The 27,212-nt window shown below is 36.5% G+C and overlaps 1 protein-coding gene across 11 annotated transcripts in view; it reads right to left on the bottom strand.

Annotated features, from left to right (window-relative positions):
* The window catches only part of LPP (LIM domain containing preferred translocation partner in lipoma), a 741,617-nt gene that overhangs the window by 393,241 nt on the left and 321,164 nt on the right, over positions 1 to 27,212 (bottom strand). For all 11 annotated transcript variants that reach the window (XM_038002350.2, XM_038002347.2, XM_038002351.2 and 8 more), the window contains one exon: positions 22,699 to 22,811. In XM_038002350.2, the coding sequence (XP_037858278.1) occupies positions 22,699 to 22,811 (113 nt within the window). The remainder of the gene's footprint in view (positions 1 to 22,698; positions 22,812 to 27,212) is intronic.

The following is a 27,212-nucleotide window of genomic DNA, read 5'->3' as shown; positions in this document are numbered from 1 at the left end:
ACTACTAAAGAAAAATTATTTATTTGAATTGGGGAAGTAGCTATAAAGCACTCAGGGAAACTTTTACCAAGGAGAGAAACTGAAGCAAAAGGAACAGCTTAAGCAAAAAGCTGCAAAGCTCTGTGTCTCTTTATCTACTTAGTTCAGATTTCAGCCTTTTCCAGGGGGCAACGATCCGGTAGTTGGCCAAGTTCCCCACTGAATGTGAAAGAACATCACCATTCCCTTCCCTGCCTTCCCCACCCCCAGACCCACCCCGCATTTCTCTGGGGCACCACAGCTTATCTTGCTATCCAAGGTTTTGCTGACTGTGGTCTCCTGTTCTGCATGAGCCTTTCACATGCATAGTTGAGGTTGAGGAATCTGTGCCTAGTGGGTTTGAGGTTTCATCAAGAGAAAAACGGGAAACTTATGTGATTTCACTGAGTAACTATTTTCACTACAAAAAAAAAAAATTCCCATATTTATTTTTTCCCCCTTTCGAAATGGCACTAAGGAAACACATGCCAGACTGCCATGAACAGAGGCTGTACTTTCCAAACAGTAGCAAGGACTAAAAATAGAAAAGCTTGATTTGCTCAAGATGTATATAACTTCCTCTCCCATTTCCTCTCCCCACCACCCTGAGTCAGTTTACAGAAGCAGCGCACATTGAACCCTCTGCATGCTTACAACAGTCCCCGAAGCATCAAAAGGGTGATAAGTATACTACAGACTTCATAGTCCTTTCCCAGAGAATTCCTATTGCTCAGTCGAAGAAAGAATAAATCAATCAAGCCACAAACATCAATCAAGTAGCTATTCTATCTTCTCACAATAAAATAAAGGTTATGGGTGATACAGAAATAGGGGTTGTGATCCTGCCTTCAGGCAGTTGCTAAAATAAATGAACAAGAAGGTAATGGAAAGAGCAGAGGCCTGGGAGTCCAGAAACCTCGAATTGTGGTCAGTGCCAGCTCTCCTAGCAACTGTGTCACATTGAACAGTTCACTTAAGAAATGTAGGCTCCAGTTTCCTCATTACAAGAAAGAGCAGATGGGTTAGGACCATGTCAAATCTGGTGCTCTATGATTTGTGATTTTAAATAATTTCTACAAGTCTCCCATGTTACTTTATGATTCTGGCTTTATAAAATAAAGTTTGTTGGCAAGATTAATGTACATGCAATGATTACATGACCCCACAAAAGGGTATCTATTAAGTGGCAGAAAAATTAAACAGTATTAAAAAATCTATTTATTACCTGACTCATAGTAGCCTTTACTTCTGAACCAGAAGTTGTTGGATACTCTACATTCAACATCTTAATTAGTCCTCAAAATAACCTTCTAAAACTTGTTATTGATATCCTCATTTTTGCATGTAAAGATGGGAAATGCAGTGGTAAGCGCTCGAGCAGGGCTTCTTAGCCCTAAATCCTGGGTTCATATCACCACATCACGTGACTCAATCAAAAGACAGAGGATGCAGAGAAGACAGCGATCAAGATGATCCAGTTGTCAGACACATGTGAGTAAAATAGTAGAGTTAGGCTTTTAAAAATGAGGATATGAGGGTTCATCAGTTATCGAGAAAGACACAAGAAAAATTGGCTTGGTATATGAAGCTGACAATGAGGACATGAGCTTCAAAAGAGCAAGGCCTGTATAAAAAGCACAGTGGAAGATAAGGTATGCTATATAGGATGAGGTAGGTCATAGAGTACTCTGAAAAAATAAACCAAGCAGAGAAATTTAATGTGGCATGCAATAAAAAGCCAGAGGAAGAAAATAATTGTTTTAACCACTAAGTGGTTATAGACGTGCAGTTGGAATGTCAAAAAGATAGAATGAAGGCAATGAGTAGGTTGTAACCCAGAAAGTATGAACTAGGATGATGGGCAAGAAAATAAAGAGATTGAAATAATCCTGTAAGCCTTGGTGATAGATACACAAAGAAAGCAAGATCTATCATCAATGAACACAGTTTAGGTGGCAAGACTAGAAATATAATGGTATGTCTAACAAAACGTAAGCCTTTGAGCAAGATGATGACTAGAATTAAGGGTACACTGAAAGCGAAAAGCCAGGTGTTATCTAGGAAAAGATCTCATGGATAAATGAAACAAAACTTGTCAAAGGAAAACACAGTACCAAGTCATAAGCAGTTCAAATAATTAGATAAAGAAAGATCAAAGTTGATCGTATTAGAGTAGTGACGTCTACTGGGAGAAAACAGAAGGTTGAAGGGAGAACTCTGAATGGGCATCTAAATTTAGAGACAGGGAGAAAGGAAGAGGGGGTGGTAAAGAAGGGAGAAAAGGGATAGTTGCAGGCACAGCAGAGGAATCAAGGAAGTTAGTTCTGTTTAGTAAGAATCAAAGGAAGTGAAAGGGATCCTGAGAATATGGCAAAGCAGGAGGCACCGGAAATCCGTCTTTCTACCTAGACAACCATTGCACTGTTACCATCTATATGAACAACTTATTTTGGAAGTCCAGAGTCTAATAAAGGTCTACTTTCTGGAGGAAAGCTTTAGATCGTAAGTTGTGGTTAATTTAGGTAAAGTTTACATCTTAGCACAATAGCAACTACCTATACTCCACCCCTTAGATCTTTGGTAGGCATCTGCACACATGTTCTTGAAGCAGCTTGCATGCAGCTTACATGATCTAAGTTGGGCAAAAAGGACCTGTCATCCGTATATCAAGGATCTGCACACTGAACATTAATTGCTGCTTTTAATCACACACATAAAGAAAAAGGGGCAACTATCATTAGTGTTGCCCCTCACTCCAGCTGAAGTGACTTCCATGGGACTCAAAAGGCTAGTACCCCCTTTCTTTTTTTTTTTTTTTTTTTTGTCCTTCCTTTATTTTTTACTTTTTCTCATTTTAGGAAACAGACCTTGTTAACCAGGGCATTTGAAAACAACAGAGGAAATTAGAAAGGCATGGCACATAACCAGGGAAACACACAGGCTCAGAAGATACTTAAGACCACAAGTTAACAATAAAAGCTAATACTTAGCACAGAGACTGGCAACAATAACCCCACAAAACAAAAACAATAACAGTAAACCTTGGGGAAGAGAAAAAATCTGATTTCCAGGGTTCTACATTATTAGTTTCAAATACGCACTTTTCAACAACAACAAAAAATCAAAAGACATACAAAGAAACAGGACAGCATGGTCTATTCAAAACAAAAATACAAACCAACAGAAACTATCTCTAAAAAGACCTGATGATGGATCTACCTGACAAAGACTTTAAAATCACTGTTTTACAAATGCTCAAAGAACTAAATGAAGCAAGGAGAAAGTTAAGAAAACAACACATGAATAAAATGGGAATATCAATAGAGAAAAAGGAAAAAAAAAGCAAAAAGCAATTGTGGAAGTGAAAATTACAATAACCGAAATAAAAATTCACTAGAGGAACTCAAAGACAGATTTAGCAGGCAAAAGAAAAAATCAGAAAACTTGAAGAGAAGTCAAAGTAAATTAGTCTAAGATCAGAAAGAAAAAAGATTGAAGACCAGTGAACTGAGCCTAAGAGACTTATGGGACACAATCAACTATACCAAAGTATGCAGCATGGAATTCCCAGAAGGATGAGACAGAGAGAAAAGGCAGGGACAATACTTGAAGAAATAATTGCCAAAAACTCCCCCAAATTTGATCAAAGACAAGAGTATAAACATCCAAGAAGCTCAAAAAAGTACTAAGTAAGACGAACTCAAACAGACAAATACTAAGGAACCTTATAATTAAACTGTCAAAAGACAAAAACAACAAGAGAATTTTGAAAGTTGCAAGAGAGGTGACTCATCACATACAAGGGATCCTCAATAAAATGATCCAGTTTTCTCAGCAGCCTTAGATGCCAGAAAACAGAAGGCCGATATATTCAGTGCTGAAAGGAAAAGAAATTATCAATCATGAATCCTACATCTGGCAAAATTTTCTTTTTAAAGTGAGACATAAAATCAAAATGAAAGTCATAAGGAAAAAAAAAAAGGTGAGAGAATTCTTTATTACCATTAGACTTGTTCTGCAAGAAATGCTAACAGGAAACCTTCAGGTTGAAATGAAATGACACTACACAGTAACTCAAAATCATATGAAGAAATACAGATCTCAGAAAAGGCAAATAGATAGACACTTATAAAAGCTAACATCATTGTAATCATGATGTGTAACTTTGCTTTTTGTTTTCTACATGATTTAAGAAACTAATAATTTTTTTAAATTACAAGTTTAAAATCTCATATTATTGTAATTTGATTGGCAAATCCAATTTTGTTTTCTACGTAATTTAAGAAATGAATGTATTAAATTATTAGCTTATGTTGTTGTGTACACATGCATAAAGACATAATTTTGCTGCATCAACAACTGAAAAAGGAACAGAATTTTGTATGTTATCGATCTCAAGGTGGCATGACTTCACATTAGAGTGTTATAACTTTAGGATGTTAAATGTAACCCCTATTGTAACCAGAAAGAAAATAGCTACAGAATATACACAAAAGGAAATCAAGTAGGAATTTAAATATTTTACTACAAAAAATCAACTGAATACACAAAAAACAATTATATAGAAATAAAGGACAAAGAAGTTATAAAGCATATAGAAAACAAATATAAATGGTTTCATAATCTTACAAATTTTATAATAGCTTGACTTACAATTTTTCTACCAAATGATGGTGTAAAAGTGATACTCATTCATTAAACACAATACTTGAAGTATCCATTCTGTCTTTCACTTCCAGCAGAACACACAATACATTACATAACATAGTTAAAGCTTTATTGTAAAATAAGCTTTGTATTAGATTATTTTTTTCAACTGTCTGCTAATGCAAGTGTTCTGAATATGTTTAAAGTAAGTAAGGCTAAACCATGATGCTTGGAATGTTAGGTATATTAAATGCATTTTAAATTTACAATTATTTCAACTTAAAATAGTTTTAATGGGACAAATTATTTCAACTTAAGACAGTTTGAATTGGACATAACCCCATCATAAGGTAAGAAGCATCTGTAGAAAAATAAGAAGTAATTCTCTGCTTATCAATAACTACTTTAAATGTAAATGAATTAAATTATCTGATCAAAAGACAAATTGGCAGAATAAATTAAAACACATAACCCACATATATGTTGTCTACAAGAGACTCGCTTTATATCCAAAGACACAGTTTAAAAGGGAAAGGATAGAAAACACCATTTCATGCAAATAGTAACCCACAAAAAGCAGAGTAGCAAAATATCAGACAAAACAGATTTTAAGTCAAAAAAGGCTAAAAGATAAAAAAGAGATGAAGAACATTATATTAATAAAAGGCTCAATACAGCAAGAATATGTAACAATTGTAAATGCATACACACCTAATAAAAGATCATCAAAATATATAAACCAAAAATTAGCAGAATTGAAGGAAGAAATAGACAGTTGTATAATAATAGAGATTTCAATGTCTAACTTTCAACAATGGATAGAACAACCAAACAGTAGATAAGTCAGGAAATAGAGAACTTGAACAACAAATAAAACTAATTAGAACTAATTAGAATTAGAACTTGAACAACAAATAAAACTAATTAGAACATATAATTCTGTATATGTCTCTACAGAACAATCTACTTAACAACAATTGAGTACACCTTCTTCTCATGTGCACATGGGACATGTTCCAGGATAGAACATGAATAAGCCCATACACTAAGTAAGGGTCAATAGATTTGAAAAAGTAGATGTCATACAAAGTATCTTCTCTGAGTACAATGGGATAAAATTAGAAATAAACAGACATAAGTAAAACTGCAAAATTCACAAATTTGCAGTAATTAAATAATACACTCTTTTTCTTTTTTTAACGGAATCTCGCACAGTTCCCCAGGCTGGAGTGCAATGGCATGATCTTGGCTCACTGCAACCTCTGCCTCCTGGGTTGAAGCGATTCTCCTGCCTCAGCCTCCTGAGTAGCTGGGATTACAGGCACCATTATTTCACACCTGGCTAACATTTTGTATGTTTTAGTAGAGATGGGGTTTCACTACGTTGGCCAGGCTAGTCTTAAACTCCTGTCCTCGTGATCACCCCACCTTGGCCTCCCAAAGTGCTGGGATTACAGATGTGAGCCACTGTACCCAACCAATAATATACTCTTAAAACAAACAATGGATCAAAGAAGAAATCACAAGGAAAATAGAAAAATACTTAAAAATGAATGAACATGAAAGAAAACATACCAAAACATAAAGGAAACAGTGAAAACAGTGCTAACGGGGCAATTTATAACTATACAACATTAAATTTAAAGATAAGAAAGATGTCAACCAACAACCTAAACCTACAGATTATGAAACTTGGGAAAAAAACAAAAAAATAAGAAAAAAACTATACCCAAATCTACAAGAAGGGAAGAAATAATAAAGGTAAGAGTAGAAATAAGTAGAATGGAGAACAGAAAAATAATAGAGAAATACTAACAAAAACCAATAGTTCTTTAAAAAGATCAACAAAATTGACAAACCTTTAGCTAGACGAAGTAAGAAAGAGAGAGAGAGAGAGAGAGACAGAGAGGAGAAGAGAAGACTCAAACTACAAAAGACAGAAATAAAAGTAGGGACATTACTAACAATTCTACAGGAATAAAAAAGATTTAAGAGAGTACTATGAGCAAGTGTGTGGCAACAAATTCGATAACCCAGATGACAGGGAAATTTCCAAGAAACACGAAATGCACCAAGACTAAACCACAAATAAAAAATTTGAATATGCTATGAATACCAAGAAGATTGAATCAGCATGGAAAATCTGAGTAAGGAAAAATCGGGAAACAATGGCTTCACTAATAAATTCTACCAAACATTGATAGATGAACTAACAACAATTATCCTCAAATCTTTCCAAAAAATTAAAAAGAAGGAAACACATTCTGTGACACCAAAGATCAGACAAAGATACTATATGAAAACTATAGAATAATATCCCTAATAAACATTGATGCAAAATACTCAACCAAATATCCCAAATCAAATTTAATAGCATATTAAAAGGTTTATATATCATGGCCAAGTGAGATTTATTATTGTAAATAACGGATACTCAAAAAACAACATTAAATCAAGGTTACATATTATATTAACAGAATGAAGAAAAAGTGAGCTTCTCAATTGACACAGAAAAGCATTTGACAAAATTCAATATCCTTTCATAAGAAAAATATTCAACAAACTGGGAATAGAAGAAAACTATCTCTATTAGTTTTCTAATAGAGCAAAACGCCACATATGGAAACCCACAGAGAAAATCATACTCAATGATAAAAGACTGAAAGCTTTTCCTCTAAGATTAGAAATACCAGCTTTTGCCATATCAATTTAGTGTAATACTGGAAGTCCTCATCAGAGTAATCAGGGAAGAAAAAAAATAAAGGTGTCAAAATTGAAAAGAAAGAATCAAATCATCTCTTCTTATAGATGACATAATCCTATATGTAGAAAACCCTAAAGATTGGACACAACAACTGTTAGAACTAAATAGTGAATTTAGCAAAGTACAGCATATAAAGTTACTACACAAAAATCACTTACATTTGTATCAACAATGAACAATTCAAAAAGGAAATAAAGAAAATCATTCCATATACAATAGCATCAAAAAATAAAAAAAATACTTAGAAATTAACGTGAACAAATAGTTAAAAGTCTTGAACAACGAAAACTTGAATACATTTCAGCAAGGAATTAAAGAAGACATAAATAAATGGTAGACATCTCACGTTCATAGCATGCAAGACTCAATATAACTAAGATATCAATATTAGCCAACGTGATATCCAGACTTAATGCAGTCCTGATCAAAATCCCAGTGACATTTTTTGAAAAAACAGAAAAACCTAACCTAAAATTCATATGGAATATCAAACGACCTAAAAAAGGCAGAACAATCCTGAATAAAAAGGAACAAAGGTGGAGCACCGACACTTCCTGATTTCAAAAATTAATACAAAGCTAAAGTAAGCAAAACAGTGTGCTATTGGCATAATAACACATAAGAGAGAGCCCAGAAATAAACCCTCACATATATGTTCAAATAACTGTCTACAAGGGCACCAAGATCATTTAACAGGGGAAGGACAGTCTTCAACAAATGGTGCCGGAAAAATTTAATATCCACATATAAAATAATAAGGTTGGACTCTTTTCTAACGTAATTACAAAAGTTAACTCAAAATGGATCCATGGCCTAAAGGTAACACCTAAAATTGTAGATTCGAATAAAACGTATGCAAAAGCATCATGACATTGAATTTCGCAACAAATGTCTTAATATGACACAAAAGGCATGGATGACACAAGAGACAATTGAATTTCATAAAAATTAAAAATCAAAGACAGTATCAATGGAGTAAAAAGACAATCTTCAAAATGGGAGAAAGTATTATCAAATCATATCTGATAAGGGATTAATATTCAGAATATACAGAGAACTTACAAAACTCAAAAAAAAAAAAGGGTCCCATTCAAAAATGAATAAAGAACTTGAATAGACATTTCTCCAAAGAAGGTATATATACAAATGCCTAATGCATACATGAATAGATATTCAAAATCAGTAATCATGAGAGAAATGCAAATCAACACTACAATGAGATACTGCTCTGCACCCATTAGGATGGCTATTATCAAGACAAAAAACAGTGTCGGCAAGGACGTGGAGAAATTACAACTCGTGTGCTGTTCAGAGGAGCATAAAGAGTACTGCTGCTGTGGAAAATGGTATGAAGGTTCCTCGAGATATTAAAAATAGAACTACCATGTTATCTAGCAACTCACTTCTGGGTATATACTCAAAAGAACTGAAAGCAGGGTCCGAAAGAGTTATTTGTACACCCATATTCATAGCAGCATTATTCCCACAGTAGGTAAAATGGAGAAAGAACCCAAATGTCTATTAACATGAATGGATAAGCAAAACATGACGTATACATAGCATGACACATGCTACAACATGGATAAACTTTGAGGACATTATGTTAAGTAAAATAAGCCAGTTGTGAAGATAAGTATAATATGATTACAATTTTACTGTGGGCTTGTGAAGTTAAAATCGTAGAAACAGAGAGTATAATGGCGGTTTCCAGGGGCTCGCTAACAGTGGAATGGGGGGTTACTGGGGAAGCAGTACAGAGGTTCAGTTTTGCAAGATGAAATGAGTTCTGATGATGGATACTGATGACAGTTGCAAAACAATATGAATGTACTTCATCATATTGCTACTGAACAGAACATTAAATGGTGAAGATAGTAAATTTTATATTACGTATATTTTACCATAATTTTACAAGCTGGGAGGAAAAAAAAAGAACATAGGAGGTTCAAGTCATCAAGAGTTTTGCATGCCTGGAAGAGGTAGAAGAAGCTGTCAGAAAAAGAACAGTTGTTGCAGAATGAGAGGAGGTGGTAAACCCATTCAAGAGCCATTTCCCTAGTACTGAAATGAGCTAGTTCACGTTGGGACTGTTGCTTAAATCCTCATTATAGACAGAAACACAGCGGGTGTGAAGAGGGGGAGAGAGGGTCTCATTTAATAAATCTGTAACTCTTTGAAAATACTTCTATATAGTTGCCATGGCCCAAAACTGGTTTCTATCCCCACTGGGCAAGAAGAGAATTACTAAAGTGACACTGTTTGACTTTCAATGAGCTAAAAGGAAATGAAAACAATCCTCCAGATACATCTCTACTTATAAAATGGCTTGATATAAAATGATAATAAAAATGATGAAGTTTTCTGAATGTGCTCAATGAAATGCTCTTCTGGTTGCTGTATTTTCTGTTCAATTGTTTGATCATCTCTTCATGAAATACCTAACTCTAGCTGGCCAGACACTCTATGAAGTTCTGACCCTGGACCTTCACTCTGAAGTGTACATATTGTAGAAAGTGATGGCTTGAATCAGTAAATCTCTGTTCAGGGGATAGTTTCTCATTCTCTTTTCAATATACACCTTACCATCAAATACACAATTTAAAAGTTATGCAATTATTCATTACTCTAAATATGGGGATGACATAATTTCTAATGGAAAGAATTAAAGCTCAAGAATTATGAAAAAATATTAAAATTTTATTTTTAAGATAAATCTTTTACTTGTTTAGAAATGCTATGAATGTCAAAAAGCCCAGAAGACAGGATATGTGGAATTATCATACTACCATACCACTTGTATGGCTAAAGACACTGAGATTCGACTCTGAGGCTTGATCTGCCCCAAATCACATCTTGATGTGTCATCTACAGTTCAGAGAGGAAGTGGCTGTAGGATAGATTCACACTCCTTTAAAACCCAAGAGAATGACAGAAACTATCAGGAAAGAAGGGAATTTATTCATTTTTTAAGCCTCTCATAAACCAAATTTTTATTTCAAAAAATAACAGAAAACTTATATTTCTTATAATGTGAATGCTCTCATCCTTGTATCAATCCTATACTCCTTTTAAAAAATAATTGTCACAGAAACTTTTTTTCCACTAGTTGGAGAAATTTTACTTATTTCTATAGTAAGAAAGATTGACATTGACATCTTTACTAAATTTTATTGGTAAAATACATATAAAACTAACTAAAAATTATGAAAACATTTCCATTTAACAGGTCTGTACATAGTTTTCCTGTATTTTCCACCACAGTGCTTTCTTCCAATATGTAGAGATACATTTTTTGAAATCTGAAGACAATATTACAATAGAGGATCTTGCAACAGAACTGGTGACAGCAAATAATGAAACTACTGGGAAAGGAAAGTGACAACTGCTGCTTTGTTTCCCTCACTAAAAATGAATATAAAGGGAGAGGAACAATATAGCAGCGATGGCCATGGGGTGAGAAATGGACTGGCACATCTCAAAAAGACAGAGAGCTTCATCCCTGCCTGGGACAGTTAATGCCATGGAAGCCTGGAATGCTGCTTAACCTCAGAGCCCCAGAGCCTTCACTGATACAAGATGGAGAACCCTCCCTACCTTTCCCTTTGCAGAAGTTGTCTAAAGGTTCCAGCGAGATAAAGTATATGAAAGTCTTTTACTTAAAAAAGCAACGTCTGCCGGGCACAGTGGCTCACGCCTGTAATCCCAGCACTTTAGGAGGCCGAGGTGGGCGGATCACGAGGTCAGGTGTTCGACACCAGCCTGGCCAACATGGTGAAACCCCCTCTCTACTAAAAAAATACAAAAATTAGCCAGATGTGGTGGCCTGTGCCTGTAATCCCAGCTACTCAGGAGGCTGAGGCAGGAGAATGGTTTGAACCCTGGATGTGGAGGCTATAGTGAGTGGAGATCATGCCACTGCACTCCAGCCTGGGCAAAAGAGCAAGAACCTGTCTCAAAACAAAACAAACAAAAAAAAAGAATGTCAATTTTGGAATTTGCAGGCTAGGAGGCCCTGTACAAGTCAAACTCAAAAAAGCTAATGATAAAATAATGATGATAATAGCTTAACCGCTCAGGATTGGTATAGACACCCTATGCTGTAATACATTTTAAGTTATATAGTAAGAGTACAAAAATGCTTGACTTTTGAATGGATCAAGCAAAATCAGCTATGAACAGAAAACCTTTCTAAAACATTAGAGTTTCAAAGTACTATATTCAGAAATAAAATATGAGTTAGTACCCTAGATTATTGGTGTCGGCATCCTCTACTCCCTTTTACTCCTTTCAGAACAAGGTGTTTCTGTGCCCCTGTTGATTGGATTATGTAAATTACAAAAGAACTGAAGGATGTATTGGCCCACCAGGGCTTCCTTACCAAATCCATGGATAAGAGGTATATGATACAATCTACGAAGGGTTTGTCAGAAAATATGCTAGAGGCCAGGATGGAAGATGTACTAATCTTCCACTGAAGAACTGCAAAGAAAATTACCTCGGAGGTTCCTGGTTACTAAATATCAACATATATTATTGATGACACTGGCTGCTTTTTAAAGATTTAAGAGGATCTACATTCTCTCATTTGTAAAAAGTCCCCGAAATGATTTTGTTATTGTCTATTTAAAAATAAGTCACTGCTTTCATGACAATTGTGAGATCTAAATAAGTTCCTTCAACTCTCGGATCCTCATTTTTATTTCATTAGCTAAATTATACTTGTGCCATTATAATGTATTTTGCAAATTATAAATCACCATGAAATTACAAAGAAGTGATATTTTATTACCAAGGCATTGAATTTGAGAGCTGTAAGAGATCTACATGATTATTTAATCTAATCATTCATTTTACAGAGGAAGTTTGTGGGAGCATTTCTTCTGCAAATATACATATATATTATATATATTTATATTATATTATATATTTATATTATATATTTATATTATATATTATATATATTTATATTATATATTTATATTATATTATATATTTATATTATATATATTATATATTTATATTATATATTTATATTATATATTATATATTTATATTATATTATATATTTATATTATATATAATATATTTATATATTATATATTATATATATTATATATTTATATTGTATTATATATATTTTATATATATATATAATCCTGAACCTTATAATAGCAAGGGATGGGATCACGGGTGAATTCTGATGAGGCATGGTGCAAATCGAAAGTCAGTGACAACTGTGGCAAAACCCAGCACAGAGACCCGCTAGCCCAATATATCGCAACAGTGAAAATGTTTAGTAAGTCTTAGGACATGTCAATTACATAAAATATTCTTTATGTGCATTATGTCTTTGAAACCTCACAACAATTACCCATTTTACAGAGGATTTAAGTGGGCCACAGAAGGGTTAAGCAATACACCACAGTTATGCGGCTAGTAAGCAGGAAGCCAGATGTGAACCCAGGAAGCCTGGAAGAGCACTTGTAGTGTTAACCATCGCATTATGCAGCCTCCAAAGCTTTTTTGGCTTTAGATAATGCTATCGGAGAGCACGTTTTCTGTGATGAACTCCTGACGGGCAGCAAAGTGAGCTTGAGATACACAGCAAAAGATACCAGGACCTGAGCAGACTTCAAACTGCCACAACAAAAAGGGTGAGGGGGTGGGGCAAGCCTCTTTAGAATGGATGTTAGGGGTATATAACGAAAGTCAGTGAAATGATTTAATGAGTTTACGCTTTCTAACAAAAAGGACTGACACAGTTCCCAGCACTGCTGGTGACAGCGTGTCATTGAGAAGCAAAGTCGCCGATGAAAACACAATGAGGGAGGAAATCGAAGGGGTTTGAGAATTCAACTAGAGACCAATATACACAAGGGCTGGCCACAGCTCCTGCGGCCCTCACCTGGCATACATGTATGGCATGTAAGGGAGGGGCTTTGCTACCTGCCTATGGATCCCCAAACCATTATCCTTGAGGACCCAGATTAACCTTGCTGGTCTGCTCTTGACCCATGCATCTAAGGGCAAGCCTTCTGCTGGCCTGCATCCCCTATTACACATATGGGTGAAGACTGAACATAGATACCCTATAGCCTGCATTTAAATAACTATGTATTCCCAATTTAGATAAAAGATAAAAGTTTAAGTGCAAGCTAGCTACCCTGAACAACAGATATCCAGAGCCACTCCTCCCAAATATTCTCCCCAAATTCAGTTTTATAGAGCATTTATAAGTCAAAAGCAGACTATCAGCACAAAAATTAAGAATATAAAAGGGAAATAAGCAACAGAAATCCCTCCATGTAGTAGAACTATTGGAAACAGAAAACTAATATGAAGAATAGAGAAGAAATCCAATTCCATATAGTAGGAGGTCATAAAGAAGAAAAAGGTAAAGGAAAGATTAAAATATATTTTCAATATATTATAAGGAAATCGTGACTGGGAGCAGTGGCTCACACCTGTAAACCCAGCATATTGAGAGGCATTTAGGCAGGAGAAATGCTTGAGGCCAGGAGTTCAAGACCAGCCTGGCCAAAATAGCAAGACCCTCTCTCTACAAAAAAAAAAAAATTAAATTAGTTGGGCATGGTGGTACACACCAGCTACTTTGGAGGTGGAGGCAGGAGGATCACCTAAGCTCAGGAGTTCAAGAAAGAAAGAAAACAAAAAAAAAAAAAAAAAGAAAAAGAAAAGAAAAAAGAAAATCCCATTTAGATAAAGAAAACCTTGACTTGAGTAGAAATAGCAGAATAGGTCAAAAGCAAGCTGTGTCTAGACACGGTGTAGTGAAATTGCTGAATCCCACAAATAAAGGCTATAGACCAAACAAGAAAAATTTACTAAACTGGAAAAAGAATCAGACTGGCATCAGATTTCTCATCTGCTGCACTGAATACTAAATGATACTAAATGATAGTGTGGAAATCTTGGTACAATACTGAAGTAAAGCAAATTTGACCCAAGAATTCTACTTATAGCCAAGCTTGTACTCAAATATGAAGGCAATAATAACTCATTTTTAGATACATAAAGACTCAGTAAATATATCAGGCACGTAGCCTTCCCGTAAAAATTACTTGATGAAGTACTACAGCAGAAAAAAATAACAAAAAAGAAAAGAATCAAGATGATGAATACCAGAAAAAAATAGTAAATAGAAAATAGCACCAACAACAAACAGGTAAAAGTTAGTTTATTACTAATGTGGTTATAAAATTTAATGCAAGAAAGAATTCTCAAAGGAGATTTGCTATAAAGTTAAAAATGTTACAAATGAACATAAAAGAATGTTCAAGCATCATTTGGCGTGTTTATTAGGAGCAGGACGTATAAGCAGATCATAATTTTTCCCTCATAGAAAAATAAATTTAAAAATACCTAATCTACATCATTTGATTTGTTTACGTTGCTTTTTGTTTGTTTGTTTGAGATGGAGTTTCGCTTTTGTCACCCAGGCTGGAGTGCAATGGTGCAATCTCGGCTCACTGCAGCCTCCGCCTCCTGGGTTCAAGCAATTCTCCTGCATCAGCCTCCAGAGTAGCTGGGATTACAGGCACACATGACCACGTGCAGCAAATTTTTGTATTTTTAGTAATAACGGAGTTTCATCATGTTAGCCAGGCTGGTCTCGAACTCCTTGACCTCATGTGATCCGCCTGTCTCAGCCTCCCAGTTGTCAGCCACCAGTCCCGGCTGACATTACTTTTTTATAAGCAGAAAAAGACACACTACTTTTTTGTAAGTTAAAATAAAAAAACAGTAAGTACATTTAACCTTTGAAGAAACCACTAAGACTCTTGATGGGAGAGACAAATTGGGATAAAACTTTCACTGACTCAAAAAGAACCAACTGTAGTTTCACTTAACCTTGAGCAAAGGAAATTTTCTATAATATGCAAGCATAGTAAATTAGTCCCTATACAGAAACTCAGGAGCTAAAGCAAAGCTAACCTCATTGGTTTTCCCTACATTCAATAGAACTAACCACCATCAATTTGCATATAAGACTTTTTTTTTGTACAGAAGCTAACCAATCTTTCACTGCAGAGAGTGTAAATGTGCCACAAATTATTGCAAGGTAATGGTGGCAGTGGTAATCAGGTTGATATAGGTGAGTAGGTGGGTGTGTGTATATGTACACATTCTCCACTATCAATCCCAGGGGAAAGGTTTACCTCTCTAAATAAATTCTTAAAAAGTAAAGAAGAGAAACCATGATATTCCATGAAAAGGTTCCTAATGCTAAATGAAATATTGGAATACTCCCCTGGACTCTAGGTTGGCTACTGTCAAAGGGGTTTTTACAAGTCCAGACAACAGCAATGTCCATCTTCTTATCTGAATAACCAAATGGATGATGATGCAGAGCCAAAAGCAACCAGGAAAACTGTGACATTTGCTTCTAGAAAGTCAAATTGACCAGAACCAGTGACATGCCTAAGAGCCTACCCAGCCTTAATAAACACTCAATGACCTACATATGTGGACCATAAAAGTAGGAGGTAATTGCAAAGCAAGCTGCTCCTGCTACTTCTGCTGCTGCTGCAGCAACTGTTGCTGTCAGGGTCACAAACAAGCTACAAATCAACTGGGGCTTGCTGGCCCAAGAGGAACTAGGCAAAGGGCCAGGAAGAAATAAGCATCTCCATCATCTCTTTGGTGTGTTTTCACGGATCAAGATATCCTTGTATTCTCACCCTACAGAAAACAAGCGTTTTAGGATACATTAAAGCTTTTGCTGACCATGTTGTTTTTGCCCTGGCAACATTGCCCACTACCTCTACTCCTAACCCCCATAGCCGGGATGTCTTTTCATACCCAGCCTCCTCCTCCTTTATCACACTAACTGGCAGCAGAAAGAAAGACTTTTGTGATAAGGTGGTCCAACCCATGTAAAGCCAGATCAGCTGCCTATTTCTGTGAGTTCATGAATGAACGTGGCCATACTGTGGATTTGAGTTCTTTATGTCTAAAAGTAAAATCCTGTTTTCTATACCTGAGACCATGATAGCCCTAGATGGAATCACAAGACAAAAATTCCAGTGCCGGCCGGGTGCGGTGGCTCTCGCCTGTAATCCCAGTATTTGGGAGGCCGAGGCGGGCGGATCACAAGGTCAGGAGATCCAGACCATCCTGGCTAACACAGTGAAACTCCATCTCTACTAAAAATACAAAAAAAAAAAAAAAAAAATACAAAAAATTAGCCTGGCGCGGTGGCGGGCACCTGTAGTCCCAGCTACTCAGGAGGCTGAGGCAGGCGAATGGCGTGAACCCGGGAGGCAGAGCTTGCAGTGAGCCGAGATCGTGCCACTGCACTCTAGCATGGGCAACAGAGCAAGACTCCGTCTGAAAAAAAAAAAAAAAAAAAAAAAAAAATTCCAGTGCCAGTTTTGCTAAAACTTGAATTGATTTTCAAATTATCATTGTTAAACTAAACATGTAAAATTAGTAAGTAGGAAAATGAGGCCAGGCATGGTGGCTCACACCTGTGATCCCAGCAATTCTCAGCCTGCCTCAGCCTCCCGAGTAGCTGGGACTACAGGCGCCCGCCACCACGCCCGGCTAATTTCTTTTAATTTTTTTTTTTTTTTTTTTTTTTTTTTTTGTATTTTTAGTAGAGATGGAGTTTCACTGTGTTAGCCAGGATGGTCTGGATCTTCTGACCTTGTGATCCGCCCATCTCGGCCTCCCAAATACTGGGATTACAGGTGGGCAGATCACCTGAGGTCGGGAGTTCAAGACTAGACTGACCTATGTGGTGAAACCCTATCTCTACTAAACCCCATCTCTACTAAAAATACAAAAATTAGCCGGGCATGATGGGGCATGCTTGTACAGTCCCAGCTACTCGGGAGGCTGAGACAGGAGAATCGCTTGAACCCAGGAGGCAGAGGCTGGGCAACAGAGCAAGACTCTGTCTCAAAAAAAAAAAAAGATTATAAGCCACTATTCATCATACGCATATATGAGCTTTGAATTGTTTTCACAAGAATAGATGCTCAAGAGCTTTTGGAGGCTGACTTTAAAATAAACAATTTCAGAGATTTCTCTTCTTTTCTTTTCCACTAATTCTGGGCCTAGCTGATGTTACTCTGTGCTTACTCACTCTTTTGAAAAGTAACATCTCTCAGTAGCTTTACTCATCAACTCCTTGAGACATACAGCACCTGTCTCTCTCCCGGCCTGACCATTCCTCTGAGTTTGCATCATTTTTTAAAAGGGGAAAGAAAATCAGTGTGAGGACATCATAAAGGGACACATTTCTACTCAATAACAAAGAGAAATTTTTAACATTTGAAGTAATCACCAATGGACAAAACCCCTCTGTTTTCTAATGTGGAGGGACTGGAGTTACGTTAGCAATTCTGGCCATTTTGCAGGACCGAACAGAAAAGGAGAGATGAAAACTAGAGGTATGCAAATACTGAATAGTAGGCAAATAAAAGCAAGCCAAAGGACTGGGAAACAAACAGAGAAGCAGAATTAGAAGTTGTCAACTGGAAGTTACCAAGAAAAGACGAACAAAGATATCATAAAAAGAGGAAGTTAAATATTGAACCCCTGAATTCAAAGCCATCAGATGTCAGCAGGTAAGTCCCCACGGATCTGAAGGAAGTCTACCAGACAATTCAGAAATGTTTGCATTGGGTTTCCTGCAAGTGCAACATGTTTTGCCTTAATTTTTATTAACAGTATCACTTGGCATCCAACAACAGGTCTGGGGATATCACCCTTATATTTAAAATAATAACAAGCCCCTATAGTAAATTGTCAATGGTTTCAGAACCAACAGTAGGTTCCACAGCTAGAAACACAAGGCCTGTCACACTTACTTTGACCTCTCCTTCCTCTGTGTTTTAATTCTTTTATTTTATTGCTGAACAATCCACTCCCCTATCTGAAAATTAAGGTCCCACCCAGTCATCAAAGTTCACTTCAAATTAAATTGTTTCTATGAATCCTTCTTGCCTATCTCCAATCACAGTTACTTTACTTCCCTCACTCTCCACCACTAACTTAGGACTTAGATTATGCTTCTGATCAACATATGATGACTAAAGCATAATTTACCATAAAACGACTTAAATGACTATATACGCATCTTCTGAATGTGATTCTGAGTACTGTATCTGATCTATCTCCTTATCCTGCAGCACTGCCTCACCTATCATAGTTACCCATAAACATTTTGTTATCTAGGAAAAAATTACAAGATTCAAACAACAGAAAGGGACTTGAATGTATCCAATCTAATACCCTTGCAAGCCTGAAATTCTGAGACATGTACCTTCTTTGTAATCACCCTAAGGAATGTTATATAATACCTGCCTATGGGTTGACTGAAAAGAGGAAGAAATTACCAACTATGGGGTCAGATGAGAATAAAACCAACTGGCCGGGCGTGGTGGCTCATGCCTGTAATCCCAGCACTTTGGGAGGCCGAGGCAGGTGGATCACAAGGTCAGGAGTTCGAGACCAACCTGGCCAATATGGTGAAACCCCATCTCTACTCAAAATACAAAAAAATTAGCCAGGCGTGGTGGCAGGTGCCTGTAGTCCCAGCTACTCGGGAGGCCGAGGAAGGAGAATCACTTGAACCTGGGTGGTGGAGGTTGCAGTGAGCCAAGATCAGGCCACTGCACAGCAGCCTGGGTGACAGAGCGAGACTCTGTCTCTAAATAAATAAATAAATAAATAAATAAATCTAACTAACTGACGGTCCCAAGGCTGAGACTCAGAGCATAAAACCTACGATGCCAAGTTCTAACGCTATAATCACTAGCATATATGTCTACTTACAAGAAGTATTCAATTTACACTGAATAAATGAAGAACAGATGAATTAATGAAGTGATTGCTAAAGTGTCACTACAAACATCACAGGTGTGGAGGTCATGCTGATCCTGACAGAAAAGCAAACCAAATCCCTCACCTGTTTTCCAAGTTTCATCTTTCCACATGAAAATGAATTGTTAAATCAAGAATCCTTAAGTCTAAATATTGATTTGCCTTTTTTGAAGAAATAAAAGCTTATAACATATATCAAAAATTCAGACAGCCAAGCAAAACTCTGGCATCACCTGGTCCTTCCAAATAAAAACACGTAACCCTCTGCAATGAATCTCAGAGCCTTGCAGTCTGATAGAGGACTAAAGCAATACCAAGTTCATGGGCCATCTGGGACAGCAGGAAGAAGGTCAAGGTCAGGAGTCAAGATTTTTCAGATTCACTAAGAGCTCTGTCAGAAACAAGAGGATCCACACCTTCTTGGGTCTCAGTTTCCCCATTTCCAAAAAAAAAAAAAAGGAAATTAATTTAGCAAGTACTTGAAAGGACTGTAACTAGATGCCTGGTGCCAGAGTTGGACTAAATGATCTCTAAGGTCCCTTTCTGCTCTCAAAATCTTACAACTCTTATAATCACTGTTAGTAGACATTCTTTTGGCTCTGACCTGAAAATCTGGCTGGAAACATAAACAGTCTTCTACATAAAAACACACATTTACCAGCTATAATTTGGACTTGGCAACATGAGGTTGTACCATAGCTGAGAGGAAAATGTGCAAAATTTTCTCCAGTGATAATGCTACTTTAGGCTATACCATGGCTCATATCTATAGGTGGTACAAACCTGGGCCAGAGCAGGGCCAAGCCACTATCACATCTATGTCACTTCTACACAAGAGGAGGGCATGTTCATTTTCTTTTGAACTTATCAACAATCTTCCATAAGAAGCGTCTCAAAAATAACAGGCCTCTCCCTACCAGATTTGTCCTTTTCCATTTGGCAAACTGTATTTTATTTTTTGTCTTCCTCCCTTCTGTTTTACAGAGAACATAAGCCAACATGGCAACAGGCGTTTTGTTTATTTCCTTTCTCTTCAAAAACAAAGCCATGGCTTGAGTACATCTAACAGAACAAGGTCCACCCGAAAAAAAACTTTTCATAAACTTTTGAAAGTGTCATGTTTGAATTTTTTAATGGAACCCACTGGAAAATCCTTACTATTCTTCTTATGTATTAATAGTGATTATCAATATGACATCAAAGTATTTGCATAGCCCTTTCGGTTTAATACTTTCAAATCCATCTGTATTTCATTTAATTGTAAGAGGTATATATATTTGTTTTGTTTTTAATGAAGACAAAACTGGGACTCAGCCTGCCTTGCTCAAGATCACACAACTAGAATAAGCTATGTAACTAGTTTTCAATCACTAGTCTTCTGTCACTACTTCAAACAACATTGTGAGAACTAAAGATTTAAAATGCAACAAAATAGTTTCCATGAAAAACTAAGAGAGGAAACAGAGTCAGTGACTTTAAAAGTTGTACATAGTAAACACTACACAAAAAACCAACCTCAGCAAAATACGACCAAAGGTATATTAAAGGCAACACGAATAATTTCTTCATTTTATTAAAAAATGACTAAAACTAAGAAAAATCACTCATATTGGTTTAATTTGCCAAGGGTTCTATCTGTTGCATAAAATAAATACAAACTTTATAGGACTCTTGTTCATCACTGGCATCTGATAGTTGATTTTATTAGTATACACCAAAATAAAATGCAAGAAATTCACGGCCTATATTAGCAATACACATATTTTTTAATAGCCTTAAAAGATCTAGACTCCAAACTGAACCGGAACTTACTGGTTACAACTACAACTTACTGCTTTCAAATGATAGATAATATTAAAACCTTTTTCTGCTTCTTAATATCTACTATATGAAAATACACTCACCAAGAAATCTCTATAGCTCATTCCCTCCTCTCCTTCAAGTCCTCGTTTAAGTGTCTCCTTCTCAGTGGGGCCTAGGTAAGCCCTGAGCCCCTCCCTGTTTCCCCACTTATCCACTCTAATGTACTTTGTAATGTATACATCTTGTTTATTTCCACTAGTTCCACGAACTTTTACGGTCCCTGAGGACAGAATGGCGTCTGTCTTTTTTGCTAGAACATTCCTAGTGCTTGAATAATGCCCACATAGGAGGAACACAGAATATTTGTTGAGTGAATGAATCATTTCTTTCTTTGTCTCCTTCAACCTCAAATTTAGGAGAAAGAAAGGCAAATAATAGAACAAACCATTTAAGCAGTTGTTACCTCAGACTTTTTCTCTTTTACACTTCTTATTATAAGATATTTTAAACGTATACAAAAGTATACGTTTAAAAGACTGTATGCCTATATCAAAATATCTCATGTATGCCATAAATACATATACCTACTTGTACCTACACAAATTGAAAAGAAAAAATAATACTGTAAAACAAATGATAAAATTAATGAGCAATAATTCAGTATATTATATGTTCCACAAATGATATTAGGTATTTTTTAAAAGGTAGATTGAATAACAGAATAAACTTCGATGCACCCAACAGTTATCAAATCATAACCAACCCTATTTCACCCATGTTCTCACTCAGTAGTTTCCGAACCTTATTATTTGGAAAAAAATTATCAGACACCATTCCATTTTATCTACAAATATTTCCAATGTTTCTCTAAAAGACAAAGAAGACTCATTTTTTTCTTCAGTATATCTATATGAACATAGTCACACCTAAAACTATAACAAAAACTCTATTACTTTGTTAGATTTTCTTCTTGACATAAAGCACTTCTTCAGCTTAAATGGTGGCAGCTTTCAGCAGTTACCTATGATCACAGTCTGAGAACCACTTCTAATGTCACATCTGATTCCAGCCCCGAGTTACTTTGCAATTACCACTCTCTGGAAACCAAGAGTTCTATATAATTGATATGTATAATGTGCACCCTTGAACTTACCCAGAAGAGAAAACCCTAAGGATATCTGATGTTGCTTTTGCTAGAAAAAAATGTTGCTGACCACAAGGATCCACATTAACCAACTACAGCCTTAAAATGTCAGCCTTACTCATTTGGATGCAATATTTGTAGATAGAGAACACAGCAATAAAAAAGACGTGGCTGTATGTCCTCCGAAATAACAAGGAAATGTTGCCTTCTCAAATGGTATTCCTAAAAAAATGGCTTTGGGATCTGAAACAAAATTAGTACGCAAAAGGATTTTGAGGGCTTCGGAGGGTAAGCCAGCAGAACTCTGGGAAGCTTGAGTAGGGTACGTTGCATTAAAGTACCTTAGATCTTCGTAAGTTGTAAAGCTCTCAATCGGCCCTGGATAAATGTTTATCCAGCACAGAAACAATCATGAAATTCATGAGCTCCCTAGGATGGCTATAAACATGACTTTAACTTCAGCTCTTACCTGTACTTTGAAAGCCTCTTCATCAAGAGGCGGTGGAGGAGGAAAATTTCCAGAGATAGATGAAAGGACACTGGAATCATCTAGAGGTGGAGGTGGGGGTGGAAGAAAATCACCTACAGAAAAGAAGTACACACATGAAGTTAATAAGGATGCAATGTTATAGTACTCTTATGATATATTTGCTGGCATTTTACTTCTTTATAATTGGCTTTGACACATAATTTTTTGTATTGCATAGGAATTATTCCCCATCTTAAATAGTAGCCTTAATTAGTAGTCTTAACTTTCAGAAGAAAGAGGCTCAGATTTGATATTTAGAAATGGTATAAAAGCTAGTCTAAAGGGGTCAATATATTAAGTAAAGCAAAGAGTGAGCTTGGGTGGGGGATAGGGTTACCGAATTTTATACGCCTTGGTGCTTGCCCTCAATACATTTTCAATCAAATAGAGTAGGAAAAAAATTGTACACAACTAAAGATAATACAAGGTGCAATTTATGAAGATGCACAAATAACCTCTGGAAATTAAGATAAAGTGGAGGATCATGGAAGTCTCAGTGGATCATATAATTTTCCTGAAACATGATGTAGAAAGCACGTCCATCCTTGGCAGAGAGACAGAAGAATATAGGCATGGAGATCAGAAAGTTCAGAGCATAGAGAATAAAAAGCAAGTCATGACATAGGAAAAACATGGGACACAGGAATGTAAAATAATGTCAGCGGGTTATAAAAAATATGTGATAAAATTAAGCTTTTTACATGTTGCACATCGAAATAAGGGTTTGAATTTTATCATGCATGCAGCAGAGATCCACCAAGGATTTCTGAGAAAGAAACACTTGGTTACAATATGATTTACTAAAGACTAATTTAAAAGTCCATGCAGGACAGATTAGGAGAAAAGAATAAGAAATAACCAATTCAGAAATCTATACATAATCCAGGCAAGAAGTAATGAGACTTTGAGACACTGAGAAAAACCTAGCATCTCTCACCAACAAGAGTAGTACACTGTTGTTAGAGTTATTGAGGGAATGAATCTAATCTCTGCGATCTAAGTTGTACACATATATCCAAGAGCTTTATGGTTCCTGATATGAAATCTTTTTAAACAGTCTGCAAAAAATTGTATTGGAGAAACAGAAACTTCTACCTTTTAACCTTTTCTTTATTTGTTCTTTTCCTATTAAAAATAATGTTTTTGATGTGTTGGAGAAGAGATCTTTTCTATTTATGGATGAGTAGCTTTTCCTTGCATTTTAGTTGCGCAACACTTAGTGCGGTAGGGCAGCAGTCTCCATCATTAAATGAGTTGCTTTTGGATATTACCAAAACATCATAGTTTAGGCCCTCAGAAATAAAAGTATAAGAATGGAAGAGTGAGCACAGTAGAATGACTATGAGTAGGTTTCGTTGTTCTGATACACCTTTGAAACGGTTCAGTTGGCCTCTATTTGCCTTATAAATAACAGTCTTAGAATTGAAAGTATAGCTAAGCCAAGAACTGTCAGGTCTAGCCCCAAGCCAAATTCAGACTGCTAAGCAATCAAAAGCACTCTCTCTCGAGTACTCTGCTTACTAGACTCTCAGCATGCCAGGCAGTGTGCTAAGATTCTCATACACTGCCACCGAATCATACAACAACTTTCAGTGCTGATGGTTCTTAAACTTTCGAGTTCATCAATATCTCTGGAATGCCTTATTAAAATACAGATTTCTGGGTCCTGCATCCAGAGATTCTGATTCAGTAGGTCTGGGGAGAACTCCAATAATTTGCATTTTAATAAGTCCCTAGGTGATTGATGCCTTTGGGTCTGAGAGCACACTTTAATAACCACTGCATGTTATTACTACTTCAGACCCACAGGATAAGAAACGTTCAATAACTTACATCATAAAGAAAATGTTCTACTTCTCTTATTCTGTGGGTGCACAAATCTTTCCACAGATATGGAAATAATTTGTCCATATCTTTATGATTATTATAAATCCCATAAAGCTGTATTCATTCCATTCAGTAGTTTTAAACATTGGTTAAATACCAGAATCACCAAGGAAACACATTTAAAAATGCTGATGTCTGAATTCCATCTCACAGCAATTCAATCAGGATCTTGGGGATAGAAGACAGGGAGTGAGGGGGTCAGGCATCAGGACACCTACAAAACCTAAGTGATTCAAACCTGCAGCCAGGATTGAGAAACTTTCATTCGGCCACAGACAGCATGAAAAAGTATTTCATACCTGTTAATTAAAATGAACTGTCAAGAAGTTCTTTACTGCCTTTAAAAGTCTTAATGTACAAAAAGAATGCTCACAATGAGATCTCAGGCAATGAGGCAAAAAAGGTTTAGGTTGCTGATTACCAACTCAAGTTCACAACCTAATGTTCAGGTTCAAATGTTCTATCTGAACCTATGCTGTATGAGTCCGTTCTCTCACTGTTATAAATAACTGCCTGAGAATGGGCAATTTATAAAGAGGTTTAATTGACCCACAGTTCTGCAGCCTTGACAGTAAGCATAGCTAGAGAAACTTACAATCATGGCAGAAGGTGAAGGGGAAGCCAGCACATCTTACATAGTGGCAGGAGAGAGAGAGCATGAAGGGGGAACTGCCATACACGTTTAAACCATCAGATCTTGTGAGAACACACTCACTATCACGAGAACAGCATGGGGGAACCACCCCCATGATCCAATCCCCTCCCACCAGATCCCTCCCTTGACACGTGGGGATTACAATTCAAGACGAAATTTGGGTGGGGACACAGAGCTAAACCATATCACTATGTCTTCTTCATATCCACTTCATAAAAGGATTCCTGGGCCCCCGTCTTATACTTCATCAGACTCTGTTACATCATGGGAAATTTTCAGAGCATCAGACAGTATCAGAACTGATCAAAATCTTGGAGATCACACTATCAAACAGAGGCCCTGGGTGATTGACGTGATTGGGTCTAAGACCACACTTTGAGAACCACGACATGTTATTCCTACTTTAGACCCATAAGATTGGAAAGGTTCAATAAACTATGTCATAAAGAAGCTACATGAAAAGTCCAAAATGTCACCACAAATAAGTCTTAAAAAGTACAGCTGTCTGTCCCTTCCAAATATATCCTTCTTTACTCTGTTTCTCTAACAGAACTTAGACATAGTGAGGTACAGGTTGATGACAATCCTGGGCGGGCCAAAAAGAACAAAAAAGAGAAGTGGAATTCTTTTGTTTGTTTTAAGAAACAACTTGAAAAGATGGACTCTATATTCTAAGCATGAAAAGGCAGATGTTAAAAAGCCCTCATGATAAACACATAATTATCCGCTTTATTTACATCAACTATTAAGTCAGACCAAAGTTTTCAGTTCTTTAAGCTTCACCATCAAAGGGTCCTTACTGCATTCCATAGAGAGGAGCTCACGTTTTCAAAAGATGTAGAGGAACGGGCAAATGTCTCAAAAACAGATACAAATCTGATAAAAGGAGAGGAAATAGGTCCTTTGGAGAAAGGCATAAAGTAACTGGGATACTTTCAATGAAAAACTGCTAAGAACTATCTTAAATCAGACTGAAAGTTTAAGAGAACTCTAACTTAAAGCTCATCATTTTAATAGACAAGTAAATAAAGGGAAATGCCTCTAAGTTGCTGTGAAAGTAAGTTCAGCTTTAGAGAAAAGGCAGAATTCTCATATTTAAGAAAAATGGGAAAATGAAAAGAACTGAATTTACGAGTAGAAGAAGGGGGAAGGAGGTGTTCTCCATTCTAATAGATTTCTGCAAACAGTGATACAATGAAAGAGCATGGGGCTTTGATTCCTAGGTGGTGACCCTTCTGGAGAAAAGCCCCTGGATGAAATGAACTGCAGTACCTCCCAGCCAGCACAGGTGAGCTGTAGATCTTCATATGAGTGCGTGCCCTATCCTCTCTGCCTTGCCTCCCAGATTCTGTGACCTACAGGCAAACGTGCAACTCACCTCCCAGACTGTGAGACATACAGGCAAGCTTTAAAACAAAACAAAACAAAACAAAACAAAACAAAAAAAATGTCATCCAGCAATTGGCAGCGATATATTAAATCTAAAATGGATATGTCCAGTTTTAGAAGCGGTAGAGTGGTCATAGACACGTGCCTTCAGACCCGGTCCTCCATACTCCTCCACTCGTCATCCAAATCCTACCTACATACAAAATATATTTATGCCTCAATTTTCATGTAAAATGGTTTATTCAAAGTTACATAGCTGGTGAAATACAGAGCACGAAATGGATTCTCACTCTCTTGGAGAGATGCTGAGAAGTATCTTGCTTGATTTGCTCCATGTGAATCCAAATCACTCAGCTAATATTCAAAAGGTTTTTGCTGTATGCAAGAGGTAGCAGCAAGAAAGAGTTAAACGAGGAGTTGGACAAATCAAGTATTCCGTCTCTGATTCGCAAACACTACTTTCTGCCAATTTACTTCAGAAAACAGCCTGTCAGGCATATTGTTAACTCGAAAAGGGAGTGAG

This window comes from Chlorocebus sabaeus, chromosome 15 (assembly GCF_047675955.1).
Source record: "Chlorocebus sabaeus isolate Y175 chromosome 15, mChlSab1.0.hap1, whole genome shotgun sequence".
NCBI classification, from domain to species: Eukaryota; Metazoa; Chordata; class Mammalia; order Primates; family Cercopithecidae; genus Chlorocebus; species Chlorocebus sabaeus.
This window is presented reverse-complemented; position numbering and strand designations above follow the sequence as displayed.